The sequence below is a fragment of the Haliotis cracherodii genome, unplaced genomic scaffold (genome assembly GCF_022045235.1).
Source record: "Haliotis cracherodii isolate W230 unplaced genomic scaffold, xgHalCrac1.p SCAF_4, whole genome shotgun sequence".
NCBI lineage: Eukaryota > Metazoa > Mollusca > Gastropoda > Lepetellida > Haliotidae > Haliotis > Haliotis cracherodii.
Genome location: NW_027266297.1, coordinates 51,861,382 through 51,887,830, shown reverse-complemented (window position 1 = coordinate 51,887,830; position 26,449 = coordinate 51,861,382). Strand labels below are relative to the sequence as shown.

General features: G+C 38.0%; 3 protein-coding genes and 1 pseudogene across 4 annotated transcripts in view; 2 read left to right on the top strand and 2 right to left on the bottom strand.

Annotated features, from left to right (window-relative positions):
- Positions 1–202: 202 nt before the first annotated feature.
- LOC139478244 (GATA-type zinc finger protein 1-like) lies at positions 203–6,697 on the bottom strand. The gene is made up of 5 exons (XM_071260665.1): positions 6,516–6,697; positions 5,358–5,603; positions 3,246–3,379; positions 2,725–2,815; positions 203–329 (listed from the first exon to the last, which is right to left on the bottom strand). Exons 1-5 carry the CDS (start codon positions 6,695–6,697, stop codon positions 203–205), a joined length of 780 nt encoding a protein of 259 aa, XP_071116766.1.
- A 2,559-nt stretch (positions 6,698–9,256) lies between these two features.
- The window catches only part of LOC139478807 (ubiquitin-conjugating enzyme E2 U-like), a 66,267-nt gene continuing 49,074 nt past the window's right edge, over positions 9,257–26,449 (top strand). The window contains exons 1-5 of one of the 2 annotated variants that reach the window (XM_071261446.1): positions 9,257–9,352; positions 12,641–12,719; positions 15,686–15,770; positions 15,970–16,062; positions 17,439–17,536. In XM_071261446.1, coding sequence (XP_071117547.1) covers positions 12,654–12,719; positions 15,686–15,770; positions 15,970–16,062; positions 17,439–17,536 — 342 coding nt within the window. In that variant the 5' untranslated portion in view covers positions 9,257–9,352; positions 12,641–12,653. Of the gene's footprint in view, positions 9,353–12,640; positions 12,720–15,685; positions 15,795–15,969; positions 16,063–17,438; positions 17,537–26,449 lie in introns of both variants that reach the window. The other variant, XM_071261445.1, reaches the window with a different exon arrangement.
- LOC139478205 (uncharacterized) lies at positions 20,591–22,717 on the top strand (annotated as a pseudogene).
- LOC139478310 (uncharacterized) lies at positions 24,354–26,253 on the bottom strand. The gene is made up of 3 exons (XM_071260732.1): positions 26,081–26,253; positions 25,198–25,237; positions 24,354–25,004 (listed from the first exon to the last, which is right to left on the bottom strand). Exons 1-3 carry the CDS (start codon positions 26,251–26,253, stop codon positions 24,354–24,356), a joined length of 864 nt encoding a protein of 287 aa, XP_071116833.1.

Genomic DNA, 26,449 nt, shown 5'->3' with positions numbered 1-26,449 from the left:
TACGACTTTTACTGTTATCTCTGCTGTTCTCCTGGAATCGTCACTGTATCCCGTCCTCTACCGGAACTGCCCATGTGGTCCTGGATAATAAGTTTAAGATGCCAGTAAAACCCTCCACGTCCAGACTGACTAACCATGTAGGGCGTCAAGGCAGAAGTACCTGTTCGGGCGGGTAAAACTGTCCGGTAAAATGCACGCTAGTCTACCAGAGTTTCCTGTTCTGGTGGAAGCGCAGCATTCCACCACATACCGAACATGAGGGGTAGGTCTTGCTGTCCTTCTTGGGGATGTGCCAACACTTGCTGCAGCGCACTCGGTACTTTCTGTATCTGTAACACGAAATCACATATGCATATAGTGCCCCAAAGTACACGTTCGATACATAGCACTCGCCCTGTAGTGCACGATCATCAAGGCGTAAGTGAGTATTTACTACGATGATTCATCCTACAACACAACTGATGACCTAACTTAACCTAGCTACATGGACCATGGTATGAAACATGGCCCGTGCGACGTCATGCTAGATTAGAAGCACTGGCTCGACAGTGACAATTCTCAATCCAGTTGTGACTAACCAGCGCCAGCGAGGTCCTGGGAGTGTAGCAATGTTTGTGCCGAATGTTGACTGGTATAATGTCCCCACTTCAGCCTTCACGCACTGTGCATTAAACTACACATCGATACTAGTCTTGCCATCAACAAATGTCCTCGCTAGAGTGTACTATGAAGAACTGTACCATGTCATGGAACATTTTATTTTCCCCTCAAGAGTACCCCACCTACCTTCTCGGAGACTTTAATACCGGCATCAGTCATGGACACAATCCATATAGTAAATGTAACGAAGTAAAAACATTAAATTACCATGTCTTGATAGATATTGATTCAGTGAGTAAGTGAGTGAATATATATAGTTACATCGGCAATATTTCAGCCATATCGTGACTAAATCAAGTTAGACAGTAATAATACATACAATTTTATTAAAAAACCTGTCGTCAAAGGACGAAAAATAACTAGATTATCACAGATGTACATTTTAAGACTAGTATGGAACCATAGAAATGATACTACCATGAATAACAATAGAGCATAAAAACGGGGCTAGGGATCGCCAGCAATTAAAAGTTGGCCACCATACTAGGAACCGTGGGGACTTATAATACTTCTGCTACCTGCACGGTTCCCCAGTAGGATTTACGCTATCCCTTAGCTGCTGGTGATTATCATCAAGTTTAGCCGAATTAAAACAAACAAGTATACTACAACTAAAACGGTAGTAGGAATAAACTGACTTCGAATGATGTGGACTTACATACCTCCTCGGAGATATTGATTCAATAGCAGTGTTTATGTCAAAAACACTGGCGTTCCATACCATGTCTCAGATCACTTCCCAATAGGTGTTTGTATACTTCTTCCAGAAAATATTGGGTACTATCACAAAGTGAAACTAAACTAATGCTTACTATAGATGACACAGATAACAATTTCCGTGGCATTGAAATACAAATGTAACAACTCTCACTTTGAAAAAAGGAAATTGTGGACATCTATGGGTTACTTGTGGTAAAGGCAGATATAAAAACAAAGCAGCTTATGTTGGTTTGTTTGTTTGTTGTTTAACGCTGCACTCATCAACCAAGTCAGCGAGCCTGACCACCCGATCCCATGCTGCTTATGTAATTATATAGCAGTAAAAGAACTATTAAGTAACAAACATCGCCATGCAAAGCACCAGTTGTCTAAATATAGATTTAACGAAATCTACCAGGCTGTCGAAGTGGATGTCAAATAATTTTACAAAACCACAAAACGTTGCAAACGCTAAAGGGAAATAATGAAAAGATTTTCTGTGATTCTAAAGTTTGTAACGATGGAAAGAATATTTGCAATCTGTTACGAATTCATTTTCACACACTAGTTATTTCTTGCCATGGTCCATCTCCCCGAGGCAAGGTGGTTAAATGACATGTAAGTCCACTTTCCACCGGACACTTACAGTCAGTTAACTCCCTTGATTAGGGAAGATGGCCCGGGTGTGGCATGTGACTATGTGCATGGTCTGAATGTAAAAGAGCGGGTTGCTGATACTGAAACAATGGATGATGTAGATAACGACACCCGGTCGCAATTAGATTATCCATTCACTGTAGAAGCAAGTAAAACGACTGAAAGTACCAAGGCTGTTAGATCTCTGCTGCATCATATTGCCTTAGTATTCTATGGCTTATATATTAAACAACTGTATGATATAGGGATAACCGGTAAACTCTGGAGAATACTAGTATAAAGACTCGCTTATAGCTCTATGATGAAGTCATGTGGGTGCTTTAAGGTGTGTGTTTAGGGGGTGGTTATAGCACCGCACTATAGTACACATTCTACATATACGCCCTTACAATACAGCAACGTAGCACCAACCTTCTTAGTATATCCCCGATATTGCACCAGCCATATGGCCAAACTGGAGCTCCAAAGGGGGATTAGTGGCTTGGGTTACTTTATGTAGGTAATCGATCATTGTCCAGAAGCTTCTTTTTGCTCTGGCTAACGTGACGGAAATATGTTTGCCCTCGGCTGTTTTCTTTCAACTTCGCTTTAATATACACTAGGGGCAGGCTATCTGTGACAAGTACATGTTGTGCAGTTAGAATAATTTACTCTTCTAGGGATAGCCCCCGTTTTTATGTATCAATAGGTCCACACTAAAGTGATCACCTGATTCCACACGCATTACACAGAGGGGTGCCGTCCTCCGCGTCTCGCCACAGGGGTGTGCGCCGGGTCCCACAGGATGCACAAACCTTGGCTGAAACATAAGAAGGGCTGTCAACTTTATCTTTGTGATTGTCATATATATACGACCGATGCGTGCTACCATTTTAAAGAACATTTTCTGCTACCGTGAGATACTTTATATAAGTTATATCTATGATTCTATGAAAATTGAACACTTCAGAGTGAGTGAGTTGGATATTCCAGTTATATCACCGCGTGTCAGCTTAATGTTGGAGGAAGTCCCGAAGTGATGCAGGTCTCAGACTTTTACCACTTCGGTGAAACCGAGCACGGGTATGGTGCTGACAACCCTAGAATCATAATCGGGGCGAACCGGGATTCCAACCCACAATCATAGGTTTCTGGCATGCCCAAGGGACGCAACTCCGCACAGCGAATCGCGGCGCCTTAGACGACGGCCACCTGTGCTCCCACTTCAGAATTAACTGTACGACACACACCTCCAAAGTTCATGGTAGGGAAAGTCTCACGGAAGTCTTCATTCTCGGAGCTGCTCTTGCATTCAGATACAGAGTCATTGCGCTTGCGCGGACATTTGGTGCCCATGAATGTTTTCTTCTTACCCGTCGCCTTGCTGTAAAGAAAATTCCATTTTGTTTCACTTTACTATGCATGCATGATATACGTGAAAACAAATAAAATTGAACGAATGGCCACTGTGAACAAACTAGTAATATGTTCAGCTTATTAAATGGGTCGTTGAACTGTCTATTATATTCTTAATAATAATAAAAAACATCTAAACTCTAAAGTCTAAGCTCATTTTTTGTTTTGCTGGTTCATCATCGGGAACAAACGAGGTTAGCAACGTTTAGTAGTTTCGGCTTCTACTTCTATCGATGATTTCAAATCTGGAGGTTTTGATGATCACGGGAGGACTGTTACTGTGTGGTTCCGTAGGAAGGTTTCCGTTGCACGTGCTGCCGACGATGAAGCATTGTGGTGTTGAAAGAAAGACGTTAGCATGGTGTATAATTCGAACAATGTGCGGCAGAACTTCATCATTATAGGTTTCTTCCAAAGGTAAACTTCCCGCCCACATCATTTCGCTGTCACCATTAATATGCGATATTCTGCGTGGGACAGACGACAGAGTTGACGATGTTCTTGCGTTAAAACACCTCTGACTGGCCATCTGGCTTCGAGATCTGCCTCTTGCATTGTATGATCAGAATGCCTTCACAATCTTATATTCGCTGCTGTAGTACTCCTTTGCCGCTAATGACGTAGCCGTATGAAGCGATCCTGAGCAGAGAATAATAATGTCGGCCACGTGACGTACCATGCTGTTGGTATCGAAGATCCGGAGATAGTGAAATGATTGTCCTCTGTCCAATTATACGAGGACTTTGTCCCCTTGAGCTTCTGTCAGTTGTGGCATGACTTCGCAATTGAACAGTTACCAACACACCACCAATTTTACTGGCCCTATTTATGATGTTTCACGCGTAGGAAATTGCACGTGAATCGATCCCGTGGTTCTCATATGGTGTTAATTTTCTGTATTCATACGTTAAGCTTATGGACTTGATTCCAACAATGGTTATATTCAGTTTGTATCAAATGATATATTCATGCTTCACATATCGTATCAAATGATATATTCATGCTTTACATATCGTATCAAATGATATATTCATGCTTCACATATCGTATCAAATGATATATTCATGCTTCACATATCGTATCAAATGATATATATTCATGGTTAACATATCGTATTAAATGATATATGTTCATGTTTCACATATCGTATCAAATGATATATATTCATGCTTCACATATCGTATCAAATGATATATATCATGCTTCACATATCGTATCAAATGATATATTCATGCTTCACATATCATTTATGGATTTAAGTCTTTTATAAAATAAATATGTAATCACTATCACCTTTTCGTATCCTATGCTTTACCTTTTTGAGGAATGTATATAGGACCGTTTTGGTCATTAAAAGATCGTGTGACCCGTGAAAATCCGGGGTCTCCAGCAACCCGTGCTTGTCCTAAAAGGCGACTATGTAAGAGGCGACTAATGGGATTGTCTGGTCCAGTCTCGATTATTTACAGACCGCCGTCATATAGCTGGAATATTGCTGAGTGCGGCGTTGAACAACACACAAACAATCAACCAAAATAGATCGTGTGGATCTCAAATACGTTGGAGTATCAACCTTCATTAAGTGAGGGCCTAACTGCAAGATCGTCCGAGGTCTTGTTAAAATGAATTCACAAAAAGTGAAAGTAAACGCGTATAATTCCTATTTTGTACCTCAACGATGTATACAAAATTTCACTTGGTACGTGTGACTTTTGTGTGACAATGACAGACATCAAAATTATTTTAATTTTATGGTATCTGCTAAGACTTGTATCTGCGGTGGACAAGAAACATTAATAACACAGCTTATAAACTTATATGATGAAAAATATACATCCGCGACGTTATTTTATGTACAATATCGAAACACTCATCCGAAATTCAAATATAACTCAGAAAACAGATGTGTGTTTATTGTGAGCTGGATGTGGCTGGTTGAGACCTACCTGAAGAAGGATGATATCCTGAGTTGTGTCCTGTCCCCTTCCACCAGGGTAGTGAACCACATCGTCACGCCGCGGAAGTTGGGATCCCAGCATGCCGCACTCTTCTGGGGTTTCTTTGGCTTCCGCGCTTTTCTCCTGGATCGCGGAGTTGCAGACCGTGTGCCCCACGACTCCCCGCCCCCGCCGTCTTTACTATTTTCCCGTTGTGTGTGTGTGAGCACATGTCCGTCCCCTACCTTCGGAGACCTGAAGCATATATGTCAGTAATCGAACTCGAGTGCACACGTTATTTCATATACCCCAACCAATTCGGACAGACATTTTAATGTTCTTGTACTCTTTCATTCAATCTGTCTATCCAACAATTCATGGTTCTTAATGTTCATTGAAACATGTCACGTACCTTATCTCGTATAATATGATTACTTGTCTGTGTGTTGTTTAACGCTGCACTCAGCAATATTCCGCGGTCTGGACCAGACAATCCAGTGATTGACATCTGAGCATCGATCCTCGCAATTGGGATACGATGACCTGCATCAACCAAGTCAGTGAGCCTGACCACCTGATCCCGTTAGTCGCTTCTTACGACAAGCATAGTCGCCTTTTACGGCCAGCATGGGTTGCTGAAGACCAATTCTACCCCGGATCTTCACGGGTAAAGATGATTCTTCATGGTCTGCATCAGTGTGTGGTATTTAGTAATCATGTCACTTTCTAAATGCAAGTATTTCAGTGCCAAAATAACTAATTTGCGATATTTCATTCAGGTAACATCTTTGTTTTAGCGAATAGTAAAGCAGATTAACAATCCTTTTATTCTGTCATTCATACATAGAATCCTAACGTGTAGGTCAAAGTAGAACGGTTTACATACACGCACGAATGGACAGTATGACTTAGTATTATGAAGACTAGTTCGATTGATTGTGGTTATGTCCTGATCTGTGGCTGTGGCCAACATGATACATTTCAGCAGTTATAGATGGGTGGATGGAGAGATGCTTCACGGCGGACTGTAAAATTCGCCTGACCACCCGCCTCCTTATAATTTAAGCAATTAGTGTGTTATGGGGTGGGGGTGGGGGACAATTCTTCAGACGTGGAAACCACGGGGATAACATGCAATAGTGTATCTGTCGGCTCATGCCCACCTACCGGTTTTTGTAATGTGTATCTTGTCCGGAATCAATATGTTTAGGTTTAACAGAACAGTCTGCTGCTCTTTTCACAGAATCTGTCTCCATAAAGGACTTGCATGGTGATCCCGTGTCTTTTCTGGCCATTCGCGAACATTGTGACACATTAGCAGAAAGAAACGGTTGGTAGTCCGTTTTCATCTTTTCTTCGATCTGAACACTGTCAATCTACTGTAATCAACTGCTACTTTGTAACTAATGTCAAACCCGCGGCTGGCCCTTTTCTTGGGCTCATTTGCATATCAAAGCAATGGCGTACAAGCGTGATGCACGTTTTGCACGTGGCGGCCGTGTGCTTAACGAATAGCGATTTGCCCTGAACCTCTTTCACCGCAAGTAACTCTTAAACAATCTGGTCATTCCTAATTAAACTGATCAAAATAATATGACAATTGCGCGCAGATTGTGTATTTAGCTTACTTTGGTTTCAAAATGGTCACATAGTGTTTGTTTATTGCATAACAGCTCTTCCGAACTAATTTCACAAAATAGTGAATATACAACGTCGTGTCATTGGACCTTGATGACACGCAATATGACGGCTATATTGACAACAAACTGAATTATATTCTCGTCGTACATTGCTATAACCAAAGTGATGCATCGGTCATGTGGGATTGTGGAAGAACTAGCAATGTTTGATATATTTTTATTTCAAGTTTGTGAATGAGGCACAAGAAGAGAAGCGTCTGTAAAATATCCCACTGTGTACTGTGTATTATTGACTGGTGAGTGTGTGAATTACAATTTAACACCACATCGGCAAAATTTCAGCCATATCATGACGAGACAAAATTATACATTAACAACAAACCTATTTAGATTGGTTAAAATCCTGTTTGTTTTTAACGCCGCACTCAGCAACATTCCAGCTATATGATGTCGATCTGTAAATAAATCTGGACCAGACAATCCAGTGATTGACATCATGAGCATCATCTACGCAATTGGGACACGATGACATGCATCGACCAAGTCAGCGAGCCTAGCCACCCGATCCTGTTATATATTAGGCCTAACTCACAATACGCTTACTGGTGGTCAGCTGATGGGTGTCTAAAGCACAGAAGGCGCTTAAGAAGAACAAAGAAATCATTCATTTTTAAAGAAAAAGAAATAGCATCAGAACTTCATAGGAATAACATATATTTCACCCCAATGTAGCAGATGAACCTACTCAAATGAGATCAAAGATTTCTTTGAGACTTTACCTCTCCTTCAAATCCCTCAAAGAATTGTCATCTTTACCATTTACCGTCTTGCTTGTAGGACACTATATATAGCCTGTCTCAGTCCCTGAACCATTATTTTCCTTTCCACCCTGCTCTTTCTGTAATGCAAAAGCTCTAAATGAAGCAAGTCTAGATATTAGAGTACTCACGGAAATGAAAAAAACCCTGTTTTTTCGATCTCAGATTTTAAATAAATGCAGTTAATATACAAAACATATAAATATTCAAACAACTCAATTAGTACTAATTGGGCCTTGGCACAAATACAGCGTATCAAAGGTTTTTATGTCTTTTTACACGTAAAAGTGTGTAAAAATATGAACAAAACAGACTTTTGTGAAACTGAGCATAACCAGGTGTAAGTAGATCAAGGTGAATGTCCATGACCTATGACACCTTGACGACAGGTGGAAACAGGTGCTTGAAACCCACGTGCATGTGATTTGTCAGTGGTTAGTGATTTGTGAGTGGCAATGTGGGATAGTGAATCATCGTCAAAATATCAGAACGTAAAAGTAACATATTCCCTTCTCAAACAACAACTTACATGTCATTATTATTATGTAGATCTACATAAACATAGCTGTTATTTTTATTGTTGTTTTGATCACTTTTTTCCAAGGCTAATTTGCATAATGCCTATAGCCTGTTTCTGCCATGTCAATTTGGACTTAGTTTCATTTATGAATGTTGAAAGTGCCTACAAATTACCTCCTGTAAAGTACATTTTGTATTGAGCACCGAGATAAAAATAGCAAATCCAGACTAGTACCTTTCCAGATTACATCTAGATCTACGTAATGCTTTGTGTCGATTATTAAATCCAGCAAAACAGGTGGGTTTTTTTCATTTCCATGAGTACTTTAGTCAGGTACTGAATTTCTCATCTCACAGGGCTCCTTTTCAACTTAAATGGAGTACTTTTGATTCCTATCAAAATTCTTTTTTAAAAATCAGAGACTAAGCGTACGGTCGTGTAGGACCCCATCGATTCGCGGCTCTCGATGACTTGTACGCTATGACCGACGGTAATGAAAGCCATGTCATCATACATACCGTCACGTGTGTCGAAGCAATTGCCAAAAGGGCATGTGTGGGCTATATCAATCACACATAATCTCACAAAAATAGCCAATATTTCCAATATTTAGATGAATTAACAACATCAACTCACACAACTACAACATGCATTCCTGGCAATAATCAAATGCAATATGTCGTTTAAGCCTTTCCCATGTGTACTGTATACAAATCCAAAATAACCCAGACAGATCATGCATGTTGATTATTACATAAACTTCGTCGAAAGTTGCTGCAAGCAGACGACATTTTTCACAGGTGCTTGTTAACTTGACTGGTTCCACATTTTATCAACGCTGCGATTTTTCGATATGTTAGAGTCGGAGCCCAGCTTGAGCTGAAGAGAAGATACTATCACGCATGCGTAGATACGCGTCGTGAAGTTAAACAATATGGCGAGTCACGAAAGTAAGAAATGTAACTAAAGAAACAAGTTCCTGTATTCTGATGAGTTCGGATCAACAAAGACGTGTACACACTTTTGGTAAGATGTTATCTTTTGTTCATCGACATAATAACTTAGAAGCAAATAGAATGAATATTTAAATTATAGAATTATATTAGAATGTTCTTTATCATTTATGTAGAATCATCGGAAAAAAAGTTAACAATATTTTTTTTCATATGTGCATATATACTATTCAAGAATCTAGGCCTATAGTCAGCATTAGATCTATCTTTTCACAGAAATCCATAGCTGTATCAATCCGCAGGATTTTGTAGCTGAACACAAATAATGAGATTATCATGCTAGTGCGTTTTGGCATGGTAACTATCCTGTATTAGGAATAAACATGCCATATTTAGAGAGCCTTGGCAGAGATGAAACGGTATGGAAATATGTGATCTATTTTCAGTTCCAAGTATTAAGGATTGACAGAGCTCAAGATAAGCTTTTGGTGTTGTGGGTATTTTACCCATGCATTTTAAAATCATTGGGTATCAGTAATTCTATCTGGGTATTCAAATTTCTGTTACCCACTAGTTTTTACACATGTGGGTATTTAAGTTAAATATTTGAAAAACACTATTCATCTAGTCCATGCAAACTGATGTCGTGTAGGTTCGAGAGCTTTATAGGACTGAAAAATACCACGATACTTCCACAAGAAAGTGTGATGGCAAATGATCATGATGTAACTGTCATCGTGGAGTTTGGCAAGGTTGATGGATTGCCCGTTTATAATTTAAAAATAAGTTGCTGATTTGCTAATCGAATACGCAGGGTTACTTCACAATATTTTGATGATACGCACAAGTTTTATTTTTGTAGCGTAGCGTTCTGTAATGTTCGTTGCGTATTTGATACGCTTGGATTATATTTTACTGCATATTTCTGCATTTCTGATGCGTATTTTATGCAGATACGCAGCTTATCTGGACCACTGGATTGATAAAGAAACAAAAGTAAAAGTCGCCCATGTGTTGACTGTACAACAAATGTTATATTTTTTTCATTTTAAAACAATGCAGTATACATGTCTACTTTTCATTATTCAGATTATTATTTATAAGAAACTGCTATTGCAACATAAATAATTATGAAGTGTATTTCAAGTTTGAAATACGGGTCCAAATGTTTGTTGCTATGTATCGCTTTAATATAAATATGAAATGAAGCTTGTGAATTGTGTTCTTTTTGTAAAATATAATGAGAAGTCAAAATGTGATTTTTCACCCATAAGGTCCTAACTAATGGTTGGTCACATATGATGCGTTATGAAATTTGATATTTCATGTGAAGCTATGAATTCCTGTTGCCTACAATGCATTTAACTTGCTATAAATCTTTAGTTGGGAACATGTTTGAGTTTAATGCAGCTGTACATCATTCATGTACATCAACTTTACTTTGAGCTGACCGCCTTAGTGGTTTAGTGGTAGAGCATCTGTCCAGAGAGCAGAAGGTCCGGGGTTTGATCCCCAGCCAGGTAATGCCACAAGACGTTTAAAGATGGTACTTGTTATTACCCTGCCTGGTGCTCGTCATTAAGGAGCTAAACTAAGGACTGCTCGACTCAGAGTCAGTATACTGTGTCTTATAAAGGATATTCCATGTGCTGAGTGAAATATCATGTTTCTCTTATCATGTGACCAGGGGAAAGGAGATATTTTCACAAGATGAGAGAAACATGATATTTCACTCAACACATGGAATATCCTATTTATGACATACTTTTTGTGTAGTTGTAGTTGTGTAATTAAATAATGTCATTACAAATGTGAAACCTTGAAATGTAAATTCTCCCAACCTAACACTCAGGGATGTTTCACGACCCTTTGTAATTGCGACTTAAAAAGTAGTTCCGTGTTCGTAAAATCTTAAAATATAGAAACAAGCAACAAAAAATATTTAGGGTTGCAAATTTTTTTTGTCATACAAATAGATATGATTATATAACTTAAACAAAAAATATTCTTGTAAACTACGAGATCGCAGTTGGAAGCAAAAGAATACATGGTGGTCAAGTAACAAATATGGCGCTTAGCAAAACGTACACTCTCGATTGATGAGTTAAAAAAGAAATATACAGTTTAACGAAACGTTTTCAAGGGAATATTATAACAAATGGCAAGAATTAACATTAACTACATAAATGACCAAAAGTTCTGATCAAGTGTTGTGTTAACAGCAGTGAAATATCAAGTGTTATGCTCGCTGCAGTGAAATATCAAGTGTTATGTTCGCTGCAGTGGAATATCAAGTGTTATGCTTGCTGCAGTGAAATATCAAGTGTTATGTTCTCTGCAGTGAAATATCAAGTATTATGTTCGCAGCAGCGGAATATCAAGTGTTATGCTCGCAGCAGTGAAATATCAAGTGTTATGTTCGCTGCAGTGAAATATCAAGTGTTATGTTCGCTGCAGTGGAATATCAAGTGTTATGTTCGCAGCAGTGAAATATCAAGTGTTATGTTCGCAGCAGTGAAATATCAAGTGTTATGCTCGCAGCAGTGAAATATCAAGTGTTATGTTCGCTGCAGTGGAATATCAAGTGTTATGTTCGCTGCAGTGAAATATCAAGTGTTATGTTCGCAGCAGTGGAATATCAAGTGTTATGTTCACTGCAGTGGAATATCAAGTGTTATGTTCGCAGCAGTGGAATATTAAGTGTTATGTTCGCAGCAGTGAAATATCAAGTGTTATGTTCGCTGCAGTGAAATATCAAGTGTTATGTTCGCAGCAGTGGAATATCAAGTGTTATGTTCGCTGCAGTGAAATATCAAGTGTTATGTTCACTACAGTGTTCGCAACTTTGGAAAACTCAGTCTTCCTCACTGAAGTATATGATAAAGTCGGGTATTCATGTTAAACTAGGGCAAGGTATCTCAGGGAGCTGGCACTATAAAATCAGCATTAGTCCAAACTAGTACAAGCAGGCACACACACACACACACACACACACACACACACACACACGTCGCCAAAAAAATGCAATAATCTTGGACGCAACATTAAACCTCCTTTTACCTCACCTTTACTTTGAGGTACAAAGTTAAAAATATAAAAATGTTAGCCTCAAAAGAAATAGCGACTTGAGTGTTGTTGAACACTGCAGTCTACAATATTCAATAATACATACCCCAGTAATCAAGACTGGACCAGGTGACTGAAACATTTGATAAACTTTTGTCAATTTAGAGAAACTAGTTCAGATGCCGGCTGGTCAGGATGGATCCTCTTCCTAAAGCTATTGAACATGCAGCCTTATAATATTGCCCTATAACAGAAATAACAGCTTCACAAATGTAGCTTTGATCCAATATTTCAGATGCCCTGGCACAATGTACTCCAGAGCTCATCTCTTGATAGAGAAAGAATTTGACAGTTTGACATCTAAGGGACCATGGGTATGTATTTCCTGAAGATAGAAGATAGTTGTGGCTTGTAAGACAAAACATCTGATTTTTCCATAGAGAAATGGGACTCTTAGATCTTCAATGTTCATTCCTGCCAATTACCACCACAATCATTCCCAAGCAAGTGATATTAGTTTCAGTTTACATTTATTGAATGTTGTTATTTGTTTAATGGTGTATGGAACTCAAATCTTTGTTAATGCAAGTGTAACATCAAACAAAAAGGAAATTTCAGCATGGCAGCAGGCAGATTTGATGTTGCACCTTTACCTTGATCATGTAGCTGGTTGTATAGAACACATGTCTTCCCTGTGCTAGGTTTTGTATGAGTATGCATATGTTATCAAAGTATTGGAAAGTTAGATCGTTTAAATATTTGCTACATAGGGTTTGACATAAACAAACGTCTACTTATCTGAGACTAATGAAATTCAGGATGGACTAGTGACATTTCCTGTTGGACGACTGCTTTTATGATTATGGCAACTCTGTAGCAGATCATTTTGGAGGATTGGTGAAAACAGGAATTAATTTCTAACTCGGCATTATATAACAAATGATGCAAGGAATGTTGCAGATATAGACTGAAAGATGAAATGTAGAGCTCTTTTTTTCTGGATGTTTTTCGTTTTTCATACTGTCACTCTTTAAACCATTAACCCTCATGGTACCTGGGCATCAGTGCTGCACTATGGTAATGTCACTATTTGAAAAAAACCTGGTATACATTGTATAAAAAGTTTTACAGCATTCAACTTGAAGTGTTTGTCTTTCACATAGTATGAAATCCAGGGATATGCACTGCTTATAGCCATCGGTGAAAGTGCTGATGTTCTAAGTTTGCTTTCATAGTAAGAAAGTGTGAAGTAGAGCCAAGTAAGTGCTTTGTTTGAAATCTAGATGTCTAATAATCCATATAGTTGGAGAGTACGTATCCTAAAAATGATGGACATGTAACATTTATGTCAAAGTATACATTCATATATTTATCTGTCATATTTGATTTCACACCAGAAAGAAAATTTGATAATTTCAAATTTATATAGTAGAATCAGCATATTCTTCATTTTTTTTCTGTATACAAAATACATAGCCTGGTACTAAACCTGACATTTATGTCAGCGCTATTAAAGATAGAATACTCTATACAGATAATATACTGGTAAGTGACACAGTGACATTGCCCTGACACATGGAGCTGCCTCTCCCTAGACCATCGACTGGAAATCCTTACACCTTGGTGTACATTCAGTGTTCATCACTAACCCTGGTAGTCTAGTATACTTCCTTAAGGACCAGTAAAAGTAATGAAATGCCAGGTCGGTGGTCTAGTGTTTTCCTTTGCCGAAACAACCCTGTGAGATACAGTGATTACCTTCCTGACTCGTTTCTCATGCTATTAACGTACACTCACTTGTAGCATGAACATGAGAAAGTATCGGTGATTTAAAACCTTTCTTCAGTAAAGAGTCATAGGTGATAGTCCATATAAGTACATTTTCTCATTATAAGTACATTTTCTCATTATAAGTACATTTTCTCATTTCATCCCATTCAACAAAAGGAAATGTGTCCAAATTTCCAATCCAATAGATAATGATACCAGATAAATGGAATTAATGGAGTTATTTGTTATAACAGGAAAAGCAGAATACTAAATGTTTTTTTAGGTTTGAACTACGGAAATAAGAGTAGGAACATCGTTAATGTTTTTCAGTAATTATGTGTTTTAAAAATGTTTATATCAGTGTATGTTTTCCCAGCTAAACTAGAGCATGGAGGGAACAATTATAGTTCAAGGTTGTGAAAAACCCCATCTAATTAAACACATGAATGCATTCATGTTGCCCAAATGTGCCCCAAAATTAATATTACGAAATACATGTGTAACTACATGGTTTTGAAAGGTTTGATAATTTAGAAATTTAGTATTAACAACAATATTTTCCGATCATCAGATAATGCAGGGTAATAACATTATAATGAATAGTTTTTAAACATCACCACGAAATGACACAAATGTAACCTTACAAGACAAAAATTGTTTCATTCAGAAATCAATTATCCATAGTGTGTGTATCTACTAAATTTATGTTATTGAACTACCAGGTATATGAGATTAATCTGTGTATATAAATATCAAAAAGGCTGTTTAATAATCTATCCATTTTGACTGCTTTCTCACTGTAAAATATTTCATTCCCTCACTCAACTATTATGGTCAGCATTTGTCAACCTACCAAAACAGAAAAAAACGGTAACAAATTGTTTCAGTGTCAATGTAACTCCAGTGGTCAACAGTCTCATTTACTCGTCTGTCATCAAGGAATTCTTCCCAATCCTGATGTATTACATTCTAGTTCAAAGATAATAGAATTATTTTTTAGGAACTAAAACCATATGGATCCATTATACGACCATGACAAGTGTTCCTGTTTTTCGGTAATTACCTTATTTTTTACCAGTAAAAGGTAGGCTTGGACTGGTAATATATGTTACTGTCAGTCTCTGTGAACTGGGAAAAAAAGTACCTTGTTCAACAAAGATCGATGATAATCAATAAAGTATATTTTTCTAACAAAGCCAACTGGTCTCTTATCAGAGTTTCCAGTTGTCTATTTTTAGTGCAAGTAAATAACATTTTACTTTGCTTTGAGGTTATATCTATTTTTAGAGACTTAGTGTCTTGTGGAATGCACATATTAAACAATCTTATCATGCAGACACTGAAGTTGACTGAAGCTTTATCTTTATTCAAACATATAAAAGTCAGCAGGGATGTGTGCATTGTCAGAAAGAAATGCGAATATTAGTGACTTGTTACCATGGAGTTATAGTGAATTTTTGTCATTAAACAATATATCCTGTGACTAACCACGGGTCCCACAAGATTCCAGGGTAGAATAGGTCTTCAGCAACCCAATTATTTAAGTGGGGTTATCATTCTTGTATTACAGGGCATAGAAGTGTCTCCTCTGAAGGAAGATAATGTATTTGAATGGGCAGCCAAGATCAAAGGTTTGAAGGACACCTTATGGGAAGGTATGCAATTTCGTGCAATTACAAGTGAGTAATTATTGTTTACCGGCAACCCCGCATCATCAATCTTGCTGTTGTTCAGGGCGACATTTACAAGTGCTAATTTATAAGTGCATAGTAAGCTATGTAATGTTTATAGCAATGCTAATGGTACAAGCTTCACAAGTACACTCTCAATCAGTAGTATATTTCCTTTTATTAGGAGGAGTTTTTCGTCTCTACATCAAATTTGATGAGAACTACAACATCCGTCCACCACAAGTGTGTTTTCATACCATCCCATTCCATCCCAACAGTGAGTATCTTACTAAGCTCATTTAGCAAAATTGACCAAACAGTAATGTACGAGGGATGGGCTGAAAAGATCTCAGCCTAACTATGATGGTCTGTGTTGATTGCGCTAATTATTTTTCAACATATTCCTATCCATGGTCCACACACTGAGATCCCACTGATAACAGGACCAACACTGAGCAAGAGGCTTTTTGGCTGCATTTTATGTTTCTCAATTCCAGGCATAATATTTTCCATTCATGGTCAGACCTTTCAGGAGTAGAATTCTTTAGAATGTCAGAAAGCTGGAGCCATTCTTCTTTAGAGCAGACATTAGAAGTGTCCACTGCTTTGACTGTTGTTTTGTCTGACAGCGGTGAAGCCAAGACTCATCCATGGTTACAAATAGCTCCCCCAAATCAGCTGCGTCTGCTTCAGAACAGCGTAAATTCTCATGAGAGATGAAGAACCTGGAGTGTTTCTGATCAGGAGTCAGAAGTCTTAGAAACCAGTATGCTGAAACCTTTGTTGTACCCAGACCATTCCTTAGAATGTCCTCAACTCTCTCATGATACATGCCTAGTGTATTGGCTGTATGACATGTGCATGCAAATCATCGATCATCCGTAATCATATCATGTGTTTTGATAACATTTCAATTGGCAGTCTTGGATACTCTTCGAGGCTCTCTCTTCACCTCTTGAATTCTGCTGCCGATCTTTTAACAGTGGCAAAGGAAGGAGCATCAATGTCTAAAGTTGACAATGTCTGCTAGGCTGAATCCATTCAGTTCGAGATACTTGATAAAACAGCGGAGACCATTTTTGTCAACAGAGAATACCTAGTCACATTTTAATCCCTGCAGAAATATGCTGCCTGGTGATGTATTTGGTTCAAAGTATGGAAAGTGTTGTACTTTATACATGCAAACTGTTAAGGGTACACTGTACATCCTTCCTAGTTGGGCTCAGAACTTTTCAGTCATCCCTCTTACATATCCAGATGAGTATATTGCTTGGAACTTTGTGATAATTGTCTGCCGATTTGTCATCCATCTGTCTGTCAGTCAGTCTCCGAATGTTTGACTTCTTCAGCAAAACACTGGTTGTTAGACCATTAGATCTACACACCTCAAGTCCAAACAAAGGACTTCTTGTGCACAAAACTGAATTGTCTAATGTTGTGCATAATGCTTACGTAGTCTTAAGTGAGCATGATAAGAATGTCTACAGCAGCAGTGATACCAGTAATTTGGGGGCAGGGATATTAGATATATATTAACACTGATGTTTTATGTAGTTAAATAGAGTCTTTCAGGCTTGTGTTGTATTTGGTTCTGCTAATAATAACCTATGAGACCAATTTTATAACTGAGTCTATATATAATCTTTGTTCCAGTTGACATGATAACCGGCAGGCCTTGCATTGACTTCCTTGATAACTTTGAGAAGTGGAAGGAAGGGTACAGCATCACCATGACTTTGTTGTCCATTCAGGTTAGCGTACAGGTCCACCATGACTTTGTTGTCCAATCAGGTTAGCGTACAGGCCCACCATGACTTTGTTGTCCAATCAGGTTACCGTACAGGTCCACCATAACTTTGTTGTCCATTCAGATTAACGTACAGGTTTACCATGACTTTGTTATCCATAGAGGTTAATGTACAGGTCCACCATGACTTTGTTGTCCATACAGATTAACATACAGGTTCACCATGACTTTGTTGTCCATACAGATTAACGTACAGGTCCACCATGACTTTGTTGTCCATAGAGGTTAACATACAGGTCCACCATGACTTTGTTGTCCATAGAGGTTAACGTACAGGTTCACCATTACTTGGTTGTCAATTCAGGTTAGCGTACAGGTCCACCATGACTTTGTTGTCCATACAGATTAACGTACAGGTCCACCATGACTTTGTTGTCCATAGAGGTTAACATACAGGTTCACCATGACTTTGTTGTCCATTCAGGTTAGCTTACAGGTCCACCATGACTTTGTTGTCCATAGAGGTTAACATACAGGTCCACCATGACTTTGTTGTCCATAGAGGTTAGCGTACAGGTCCACCATGACTTTGTTGTCCATACAGATTAACGTACAGGTTCACCATGACTTTGTTGTCCATACAGATTAATGTACAGGTTCACCATTACTTGGTTGTCAATTCAGGTTAGCGTACAGGTCCACCATGACTTTGTTGTCCATACAGATTAATGTACAGGTTCACCATTACTTGGTTGTCAATTCAGGTTAGCGTACAGGTCCACCATGACTTTGTTGTCCATTCAGGTTAGTGTTCAGGTCCACCATGACTTTGTTGTCAATAGAGGTTAGTGTACAATCTTTAGGAATTAGGAATGCAATCTTTAGGAACTAGAAATACCATCTGTAGGGACAAGGAATACAATCTATTGGAACTAGGAATACATTCTGTAGGGACTAGGGATACAATTGGTAGAATCTAGGAAACATTCTGTAGGAACTCGGAACACAATCTATAGTATCTATAGGAACTAGGAATGTAATCTTAAGGAACCAGGAATACAATCTATAGGAACCGGCAATACAATCTATAGGAACCGGCAATACAATCTATAGTAACCAGGGATACAATCTTTAGGAACCAGGAATGCAATATGTAGGGACTAGGAATGCAACCTGTAGGGACTAGGAATACAATCTGTAGGATCTAGGAATGCAATCTATAGGAACCAGGAATACAATCTATAGGAACTAGGAATGCAATCTACTGGTACTGGGAATACACTCTACAGGAACTTGGAATACAATCTGTAGGGACTAGGAATTCAATCTGTAGGAAATAGGAATACACTCTATAGGGACTAGGAATGCAATCTATAGGAACTAGGAATACAATCTATAGGAACTAGCGACACAATCTATAGGGACCAGGAATACAATCTATAGGAACTAGGAATACAATCTGTAGGGACTAGGAATACAATCTGTAAGGACTAGGAATTCAATCTGTAGGAAATAGGAATACAATCTATGGAATCTAGGAATACAATCTGTAGGGACTAGGAATACAATCTTTAGGAACTAGGAATACAATCTATAGGGACTAGGAATACAATCTATAGGAACTAGGAATACAATCTATAGGAACTAGCAACACAATCTATAGGGACCAGGAATACAATCTATAGGAACTAGGAATACAATCTGTAGGGGCTAGGAATACAATCTATAGGAACTAGGAATGCAATCTATAGGAACTAGCAACACAATCTCTAGGGACCAGGAATACAATCTTTAGGAACTAGGAATACAATCTGTAGGGACTAGGAATGCAATCTGTAGGGACTAGGAATGCAGTCTTTAGGTACTGGGAATAGAATCTATAGGAAGCAGTAAAATAATCTATAGGATCTAGGAATGCAATCTATACTGGAAATACACTCTATTGGAACTTTGAATACAATCTGTAGGGACTAGGGATACAATTGGTAGAATCAAGGAATAAATTCTGTAGGAACTAGGAATACAATCTATAGAATGTAGGAATACAATCTATAGAATCTAGGAATACAATCTATAGGAACGAATATACTGTTGTAAGGTTAATTTAACAGAAATATGAAGTGTTGAGAATATCTCGATACAAAATATTTTTTTTTTTCTTATCCTGCATTACTCCTTAATGCATTCACTGTTTACCTTACAACAACAAAAAGACAGTGCTCAGCGATTGTCTTGCGTGAAGAAATAAAGTTGTTTCTGCTTTTCACTCCTGCTTTTTGCATGGACCATTGCCGCTGTCTTGTGACCTTGATGACAAGTCACCTTCCTCACATCACTGCCTGTCGCGGAACAGCAAGGACGTCTCTCAGCGGAGCTCTTAAAATTGGATATGTTTTTAGACCTTTAGCTTTGGCTATTATTCTAAATTATATCTGTGATGGGTGATGTATATTTTTTACTTATCCTGCATTCTCCTTAATGCATATCACTGCTTGTCCTTGACAGAAGAGAGCTGTGTGAGGGTCTTTGCTTGAAGAAGTTGGTCCAACTAGCTGAGAGGCAAGCCCATCACGCAGCTCCCACATGACCAAAGGAAGTGACGCCACGGATCCTCACATTACTCTTGTCACTTGCTGAGAGAAGACCTGTTTTTGATCTGTAGCATAAACTTGTTCAAAGCCTTACGTGTTTTGCTTCTTGAGTTAATGTTCATTGTGCTTGTGTTGTGCACATGGTTTGTATCTTGTGAAACATTGTGTGTTTTAACATGTGTATAACTTTTGTAAACCTGCTGGCTTTTTTTTCAGAAAGAAAACTATGGTAAACCCAGGTGTCTTGTTGTTTCAAGTAGCCATCTTGAATATTTTACGTGGCCAGTTATTAACTGGCTTGCGTTCTATATTCTTATTGCTTTGTACCCCACCATTGGCGTACCCTCGCAAGTATTTTGTCTTCGTTTTGTATGTTGTCTTACGTTTGTCATAATAATGGCAAACACCGGTACGAAACAGCGGTCCAGGGGGCGGTGCGGAATTTCCGTCCTTGTTGCTAGCTCCGTATGCTATTGTTTACATACAAAATGCCTTCACGCTGTTGCTTCCGCAATGTGACAGTCGTTCTGACGGCCACGGTTTTCCTCAAGATCCGGATATTTGCATAAAATGGCGTGTGGCAATTAGAAGAGAGGATCCGGCATCCAAGAAATTATGGAAACCAAGTCCATACTTAGTGGTTTGTCGTAATCACTTCCTTGACAGCGACTACAAGCCATCAGACACTGGTAAGCCTCATTAGCAACGAAGTTAGTAACCGAATGAACGGACTAATGTTATTATTGTCCTGTACCTCAGAATCTGGTATTGGTGACCCACCAAATGTAATACAATATTCAGTAATTTTGATATGTAAATCAATCATGAATATAGTGTATTAGTCACGGTATATTTTTTTTATCTGGGTGCACAATATTGGGCTCACCCAAATATTGGCAGAAAAAAATATGCCAGTCGTCCTCTGTGCCGCATTTTACTGAAATAAATAATATTTTTTGTCCTAATATTAATTATATGTATTGCGATGAATGACTTACAGTCAATTCTTTTTTATGTGTTAAATTAAAATTTACATAATTAGAATCTATTTAAATTATTCCCACCCTGAAGTTATGCCAGTCTTGAGTAGGCTTATAATATATGCAAAAAACTGTTGAATTTGATGTTCGATCTATTTATTAGTATAGTTCTATTACTATTATAGAGTTCTATACTATTAAATGAAGTTATCTTAATAATAATAGATGTTCTAGCTTAGATTTCATTCCCATAAATTTCAGTTCTAGCTTAGATTTAATTCCCATAAATTTGTCCCAACTAAAATAAACACCTTTTTTAAAATTGTGCTCATTGTTTTTGAATAATTTGCTTATGTCCTCATTGATAATATTTGTTCATGAATTTACCATGTTTATTGTTATTATGTGAACAATAACTAAATTCCTTATTACGATAAAACCTTAACTGATGATATTTTGAAATAATTCTATATATTTTATTTTCAGGAAAGAAAAGACGACTGAAGAGGGGTGCAATACCAACAGTGTTCTCCTTTAAGAAAGTGAATGAACCAAGGAAACCTAGACACTATGTTATAGATGTGGAAGATGTTCCTGATCTGGGAAGTGAGGTTGAAATTTGTTCACAAGGATGCGATGAAATTATTTGTCAGTCAGATGCTGTTGATCATACAGAAGATGTGGCCATACAGTGCAACTTGTTGTCGGAATCGAGCTCCAGATTCTCGATTCATCACATAACTGATAATGACAAAGCAGTTTTGTATTACACTGGTTTTGACAATTATGATCATTTGATGTATTTCTTTCATGTACTTGGCCCCTTTGTCAATCATCTTTCATATCAGTGTTCTTTGATACCACCAGAAGATCAGCTTTTTATGACTTTGTTAAAATTCAGACAGGCAAGAGATGATTTTGACCTTTCCATGTTGTTTCATATCAGTGAAAGTACTGTATCAACATTAATTCTCACATGGACAAACTTTTTGTACTTCCAACTAACTGAGCTAATCATATGGGCATCACATGACACCGTTCAAGATACAATGCCAGAAAATTTCAAGGAGCGCTTCCCATCAACAAGGGTCATTCTAGATGCAACTGAGACCCCAATTTGTAAGCCAGGCAATGTAGATTACCAGAGGGCCACTTTCTCAAGGTACAAGAACAGGAACACTCTGAAAACTAGGATTGGTTGTTCTCCTCGAGGTCTTGTTGCCTATGTCAGTGACAGTTATGGTGGATCAACAAGTGAGAGGTCAGATTATTGAGAGGTCACATTTGTGCAAGCCAGGTGTGTTTTGTGCAGGAGACAGTATTTTGGGTGACAGAGGCATTATGGTGCAGGACATATTTTCATCTTCAGATGTAAAAGTCAACACTCCAACAATGCTCAAGGGTCGAAGTCAGCTTGAACCCCAAGAGGTAGTCCACGACCGCAGAGTATCATCCAAGTGAATTCCTATTGAGCATGTCATTGGACTTGGCAAAACTTACAAAATTCTTAAGAGGGAGCTTCATCCATCAAAAGTTCCACTAGGCTCTAGAATTGTTCGAATTTGCTATATGTTGTCAAACTTTCGCCCAAGCATTGAAAACCGACTTGCATGAATAAATGTCCATTCTAAACATACTTCACACTTTCATGTTGTTTGTATGACCTAGTGTTGTCTGTTCATAGCATGAAAGTACAACAGTTTACTGCTAGTAGACAGGTGTGATTGTCTACTGTGACTGTATGGTGGGTATTAGACACGGCTCACTGCTGTATGTTTACTGTTTACTGTTCAACTAATACAATCAGGAAACTGCAAAGGTATGTTTGTGAATGAGTTAGTTGATAAAATTAGCACATTGATGTTTGCTGATGGCATTTTGAATGCAAGTGACGCTATTGTCAAATTGCAGAAATCAGATGTAGCAAGCTTTTGTGGCAAATATGTTATGAATGTATCAAATTTAGATGAAACAATTATGATTGTATTTTGCAGAGGAGTACTTTACAAACAAATTGAAAAATAGTGGTTCAAAGGTGAAATACTTTAAATTGTATCAGCATACAAGTGCTTGTGGATATTTGACACCCCAAAGTCTTCATGGGGTTTGGTTAGAAATACATTAGCACAACAACCTGAAAAGCCATGAATATGTTGCTCACATTTATATATACTGCAAACATATCTTTAAGAGTTGTGTTTATTGTTGATAGAATGATTGTGCCAGTCATTGGTTATGGACCAGGTTTGTGGGGTTATTCACAAGTTCAGACAGTTTAAAGTGTACACATGAGATCATTGTCTGTTAACACAAGTACAAATAAAGCGGTTGTTATAGTACATGGATGTTTGTGGATTATGCACACAAAGTAAGCATATTTATGTAGAAATGTTTATAGATTGGGGATCAATATTTAGCGACAAACATGTAACAGTACTTTGGTCTGAATTCTGAATACAAACTTGAACTTGAAAGTACAACTGGAATGTGTGAGAAATGTTCAAATATAACAACTTTATTGTGTTTTAACAATTGAAATGATGAATATATGTACACAACACTGTACCCATGATATTACATAATAAAAAAATACCATTGAATGTCTCACATTTGTTTGTTGATCTGTGCTTAGGATCTCTCTCTCTTACCACTTTAACAGTGATTGCAATAGTACAACACCATCACACGGTTGTCAGACAGACATTCTGTCATGTAATTTCATTGCAAAGGAGCTCCACCACATTCACAAGGTCAGTGTTCGAAATAGACATCGGTCAGTATACCCATAGATGACAGATTTGTTCAAAGATGTTTTACAAGCTGATAATTTCCTTGATAAATGTATCACCATCCCTTACTACTGAGTCTCTGGGAACTTGGTGTGATAGCAGTAATAGCTTCTGGATGACTGATTGTATTTTGTAATTTTATATTGCAAGAGTATTTCTCACTGCTTCAGCTAACATGTTTGGGCCTACAGTTTTTCCATTAGGCCTACAGCTAAGAATAGAAGTAAGTACTTTACACAATCAGGGATATACCTACCGGTACTCATTTGTATCATTCTCATCACCAGATTTCAATAGTTGAAAAGAACAAACTTTTATTCCTTAACTGTGAAAAGTCACTGATTTCAAATAATTTTTGAAAAGCGAGGCAAAAGTAAGTTTGATAAGACTCTTCGTACTTTTTAGATACACAGTCTTCACATGGATGTATTAATCCACAAAAGGATGTCTGTTCGTGAATCTTAACAAATGCAGTGAGTAGCAATGTAAGGCTTGAGGAAAGACTCAAAGAATAATGACAGTCTGGGAATCAAACTTCCTGTACAGTATTCCTCATCGAGTGATATTTTCTGAACAAAGAAGTCTTTGAACGTACAAACAGCAAATAAGCAGTATTTTCGCTTTGATAGATACATCTGACCCTGCACCTGAAAGTAGTAATTACTGTTTTCTTTCAGTTGCATGAGGCCATTTCTCTTACAAAGATAAGGAAAGAGTTTCCCAGGAGCAATGACCTCAGTTCTAGCACTGTAAGGACATTTAACCTCAACAATGGTGTTAGAATCAATGACACCGTCTGGGGTTGCTGCAAGGAAAGGGAGTTCAGAGTCGACAAACATTCCACAACTGTGAACTTGAACATTACAGGCTATCTCAAGTTTGGCAATAGCTTTGGGTTCCTGCTGTAACCCATGCCTCACAGAGTTACAAACAAGTTTTCTTCCAGAGACAATTTGTTCACATAATTTAGTTTTGTTTCTCCTTGTAGTACATTTGCAAGTTGTCCCAAACTGAGATGCTGTCAACCTCCATCTCCTCTCCTCATGCCACAAGCTACACTTGGCCTGCTTTCTTGTCTTTGACTCTAAGTCTGCAGCCTGGTCATCTGTAATCTGTCAAAGATAGACAGAATAAAATATCACACAAAAACATATAAATAAAATTCTTGAAACTCCTTTACAAATCAGAACAAAACAATTCAATTAGATAACATGGCTAAAACAGTTTAACCATATCGTATCTAGATCCAAGGGACCAGAAAAAATCCATTTGCATGTGATTCAACCTATCCATCAACTACTATACTGCAACGTCTGAAGATATTGTGTCTTCTGCAGTAGAAAATCTGAAACAAAATTTACAATACACCTGTATATATTTGGAAAAATAATAATTTTTATTTGAAAATACTTTAAATTCAGTCGGGGTGGGGTGGGGGAAACCTGTGAAGCTGACCTATGCATTGGATTACTATTAATAAAAATATTTTGTGCAACCAGAACCTTGGAACAGAAGTCATGTAAGAAGGTATTTCTATTTTCAAAGTACTGCAATTATATCTTAGATTTAGAATGAAAATGTCACAGGTCATGTCAAACCCCAGAAATAAGAACATTAGACAATGCCCAAAATAACTTGAATGAGGGTTAATTTGCCAGGACTGTACCAAAACTTTACCCAGTCTCATATGGTAGTTGTGATACCTCATCTGTGCTAGGAAATCCTAACTAAAGCTTTCTTCTCATTTTTTTCACTCGAGATATTAATTAAAATATAAAAAAGGTTAATATATACGGTACTATTTATTTTGATATATTTTAGTCTGATGCATTGAGTCAATGCATACACCACTGGCTTTGCCAGAGACCATATGCCGGTATATGGTCTTTGCTTTTGCATACATGTAGTCATTATAGCCCCAGTTCATGCTCTGTAGACGACTAACATAGCATAATGGGTAAAAGAAATTTACGCATGCTTTATTTACGATTTCACCAACATGCACGGGTTTTCATTCAATAAAATGAAATTTGCACACCCCTGACGTTTCGTTTATCGATAACAACAATTTTCATTCAGTTCGGATTTCCCGCGGTAATCTCGAGTCGTAGTGGAACAAAACAAAGACTGTTCGAAGATTCAAAGCAAACTGACACAGAATTGGCAAGTCTCTTGTACAATTACATACCTTTCAATCAAATCGATCTTCTTCCCGCATGTTGTTGCTCCACGGCATCGCAACTCTGTCTTCAGCTTCTCAACTGTTAAACCGCTGTAGTGTGACATGTTTACATTAGCAACACTTCCGGGACGGAAATTCCGACGCGCCACCTGGCGGATTAGTGTAGCGGTGTTTGCCATTGTTTTATAAACCCATGCAGTGGGATAAACAAATTATACCATACATAATCGGGAGGGGACGCATTGTGATTTTACACTACTTCATTGCAGATATCATGCCCTCATGCTCAAAGTGCCGGCGTAATATGTCGGCATGGGATCCTATGCCTTAATTGTACATCTATATGTCCCAAGGGTCATAGATGTCCAGACTGTC

Bases quoted from the DNA above. Each gene is read 5' to 3' on its own strand.
- LOC139478244 (XM_071260665.1), bottom strand. From the start codon at position 6,697: ATGAAAACGGACTACCAACCGTTTCTTTCTGCTAATGTGTCACAATGT. The intron at 5,604-6,515 runs GTAGGTGGGCAT...TATATGCTTCAG, and splicing joins GATACACATTACAAAAACCG to GTCTCCGAAGGTAGGGGACG. The intron at 3,380-5,357 runs GTAGGTCTCAAC...TTTTCTTTACAG, and splicing joins AGGATATCATCCTTCTTCAG to CAAGGCGACGGGTAAGAAGA.
- LOC139478310 (XM_071260732.1), bottom strand. From the start codon at position 26,253: ATGGCAAACACCGCTACACTAATCCGCCAGGTGGCGCGTCGGAATTTC. The intron at 25,238-26,080 runs GTATGTAATTGT...ATTTTGTTTCAG, and splicing joins AAGATCGATTTGATTGAAAG to ATTTTCTACTGCAGAAGACA. The intron at 25,005-25,197 runs GTATAGTAGTTG...TATCTTTGACAG, and splicing joins CAATATCTTCAGACGTTGCA to ATTACAGATGACCAGGCTGC.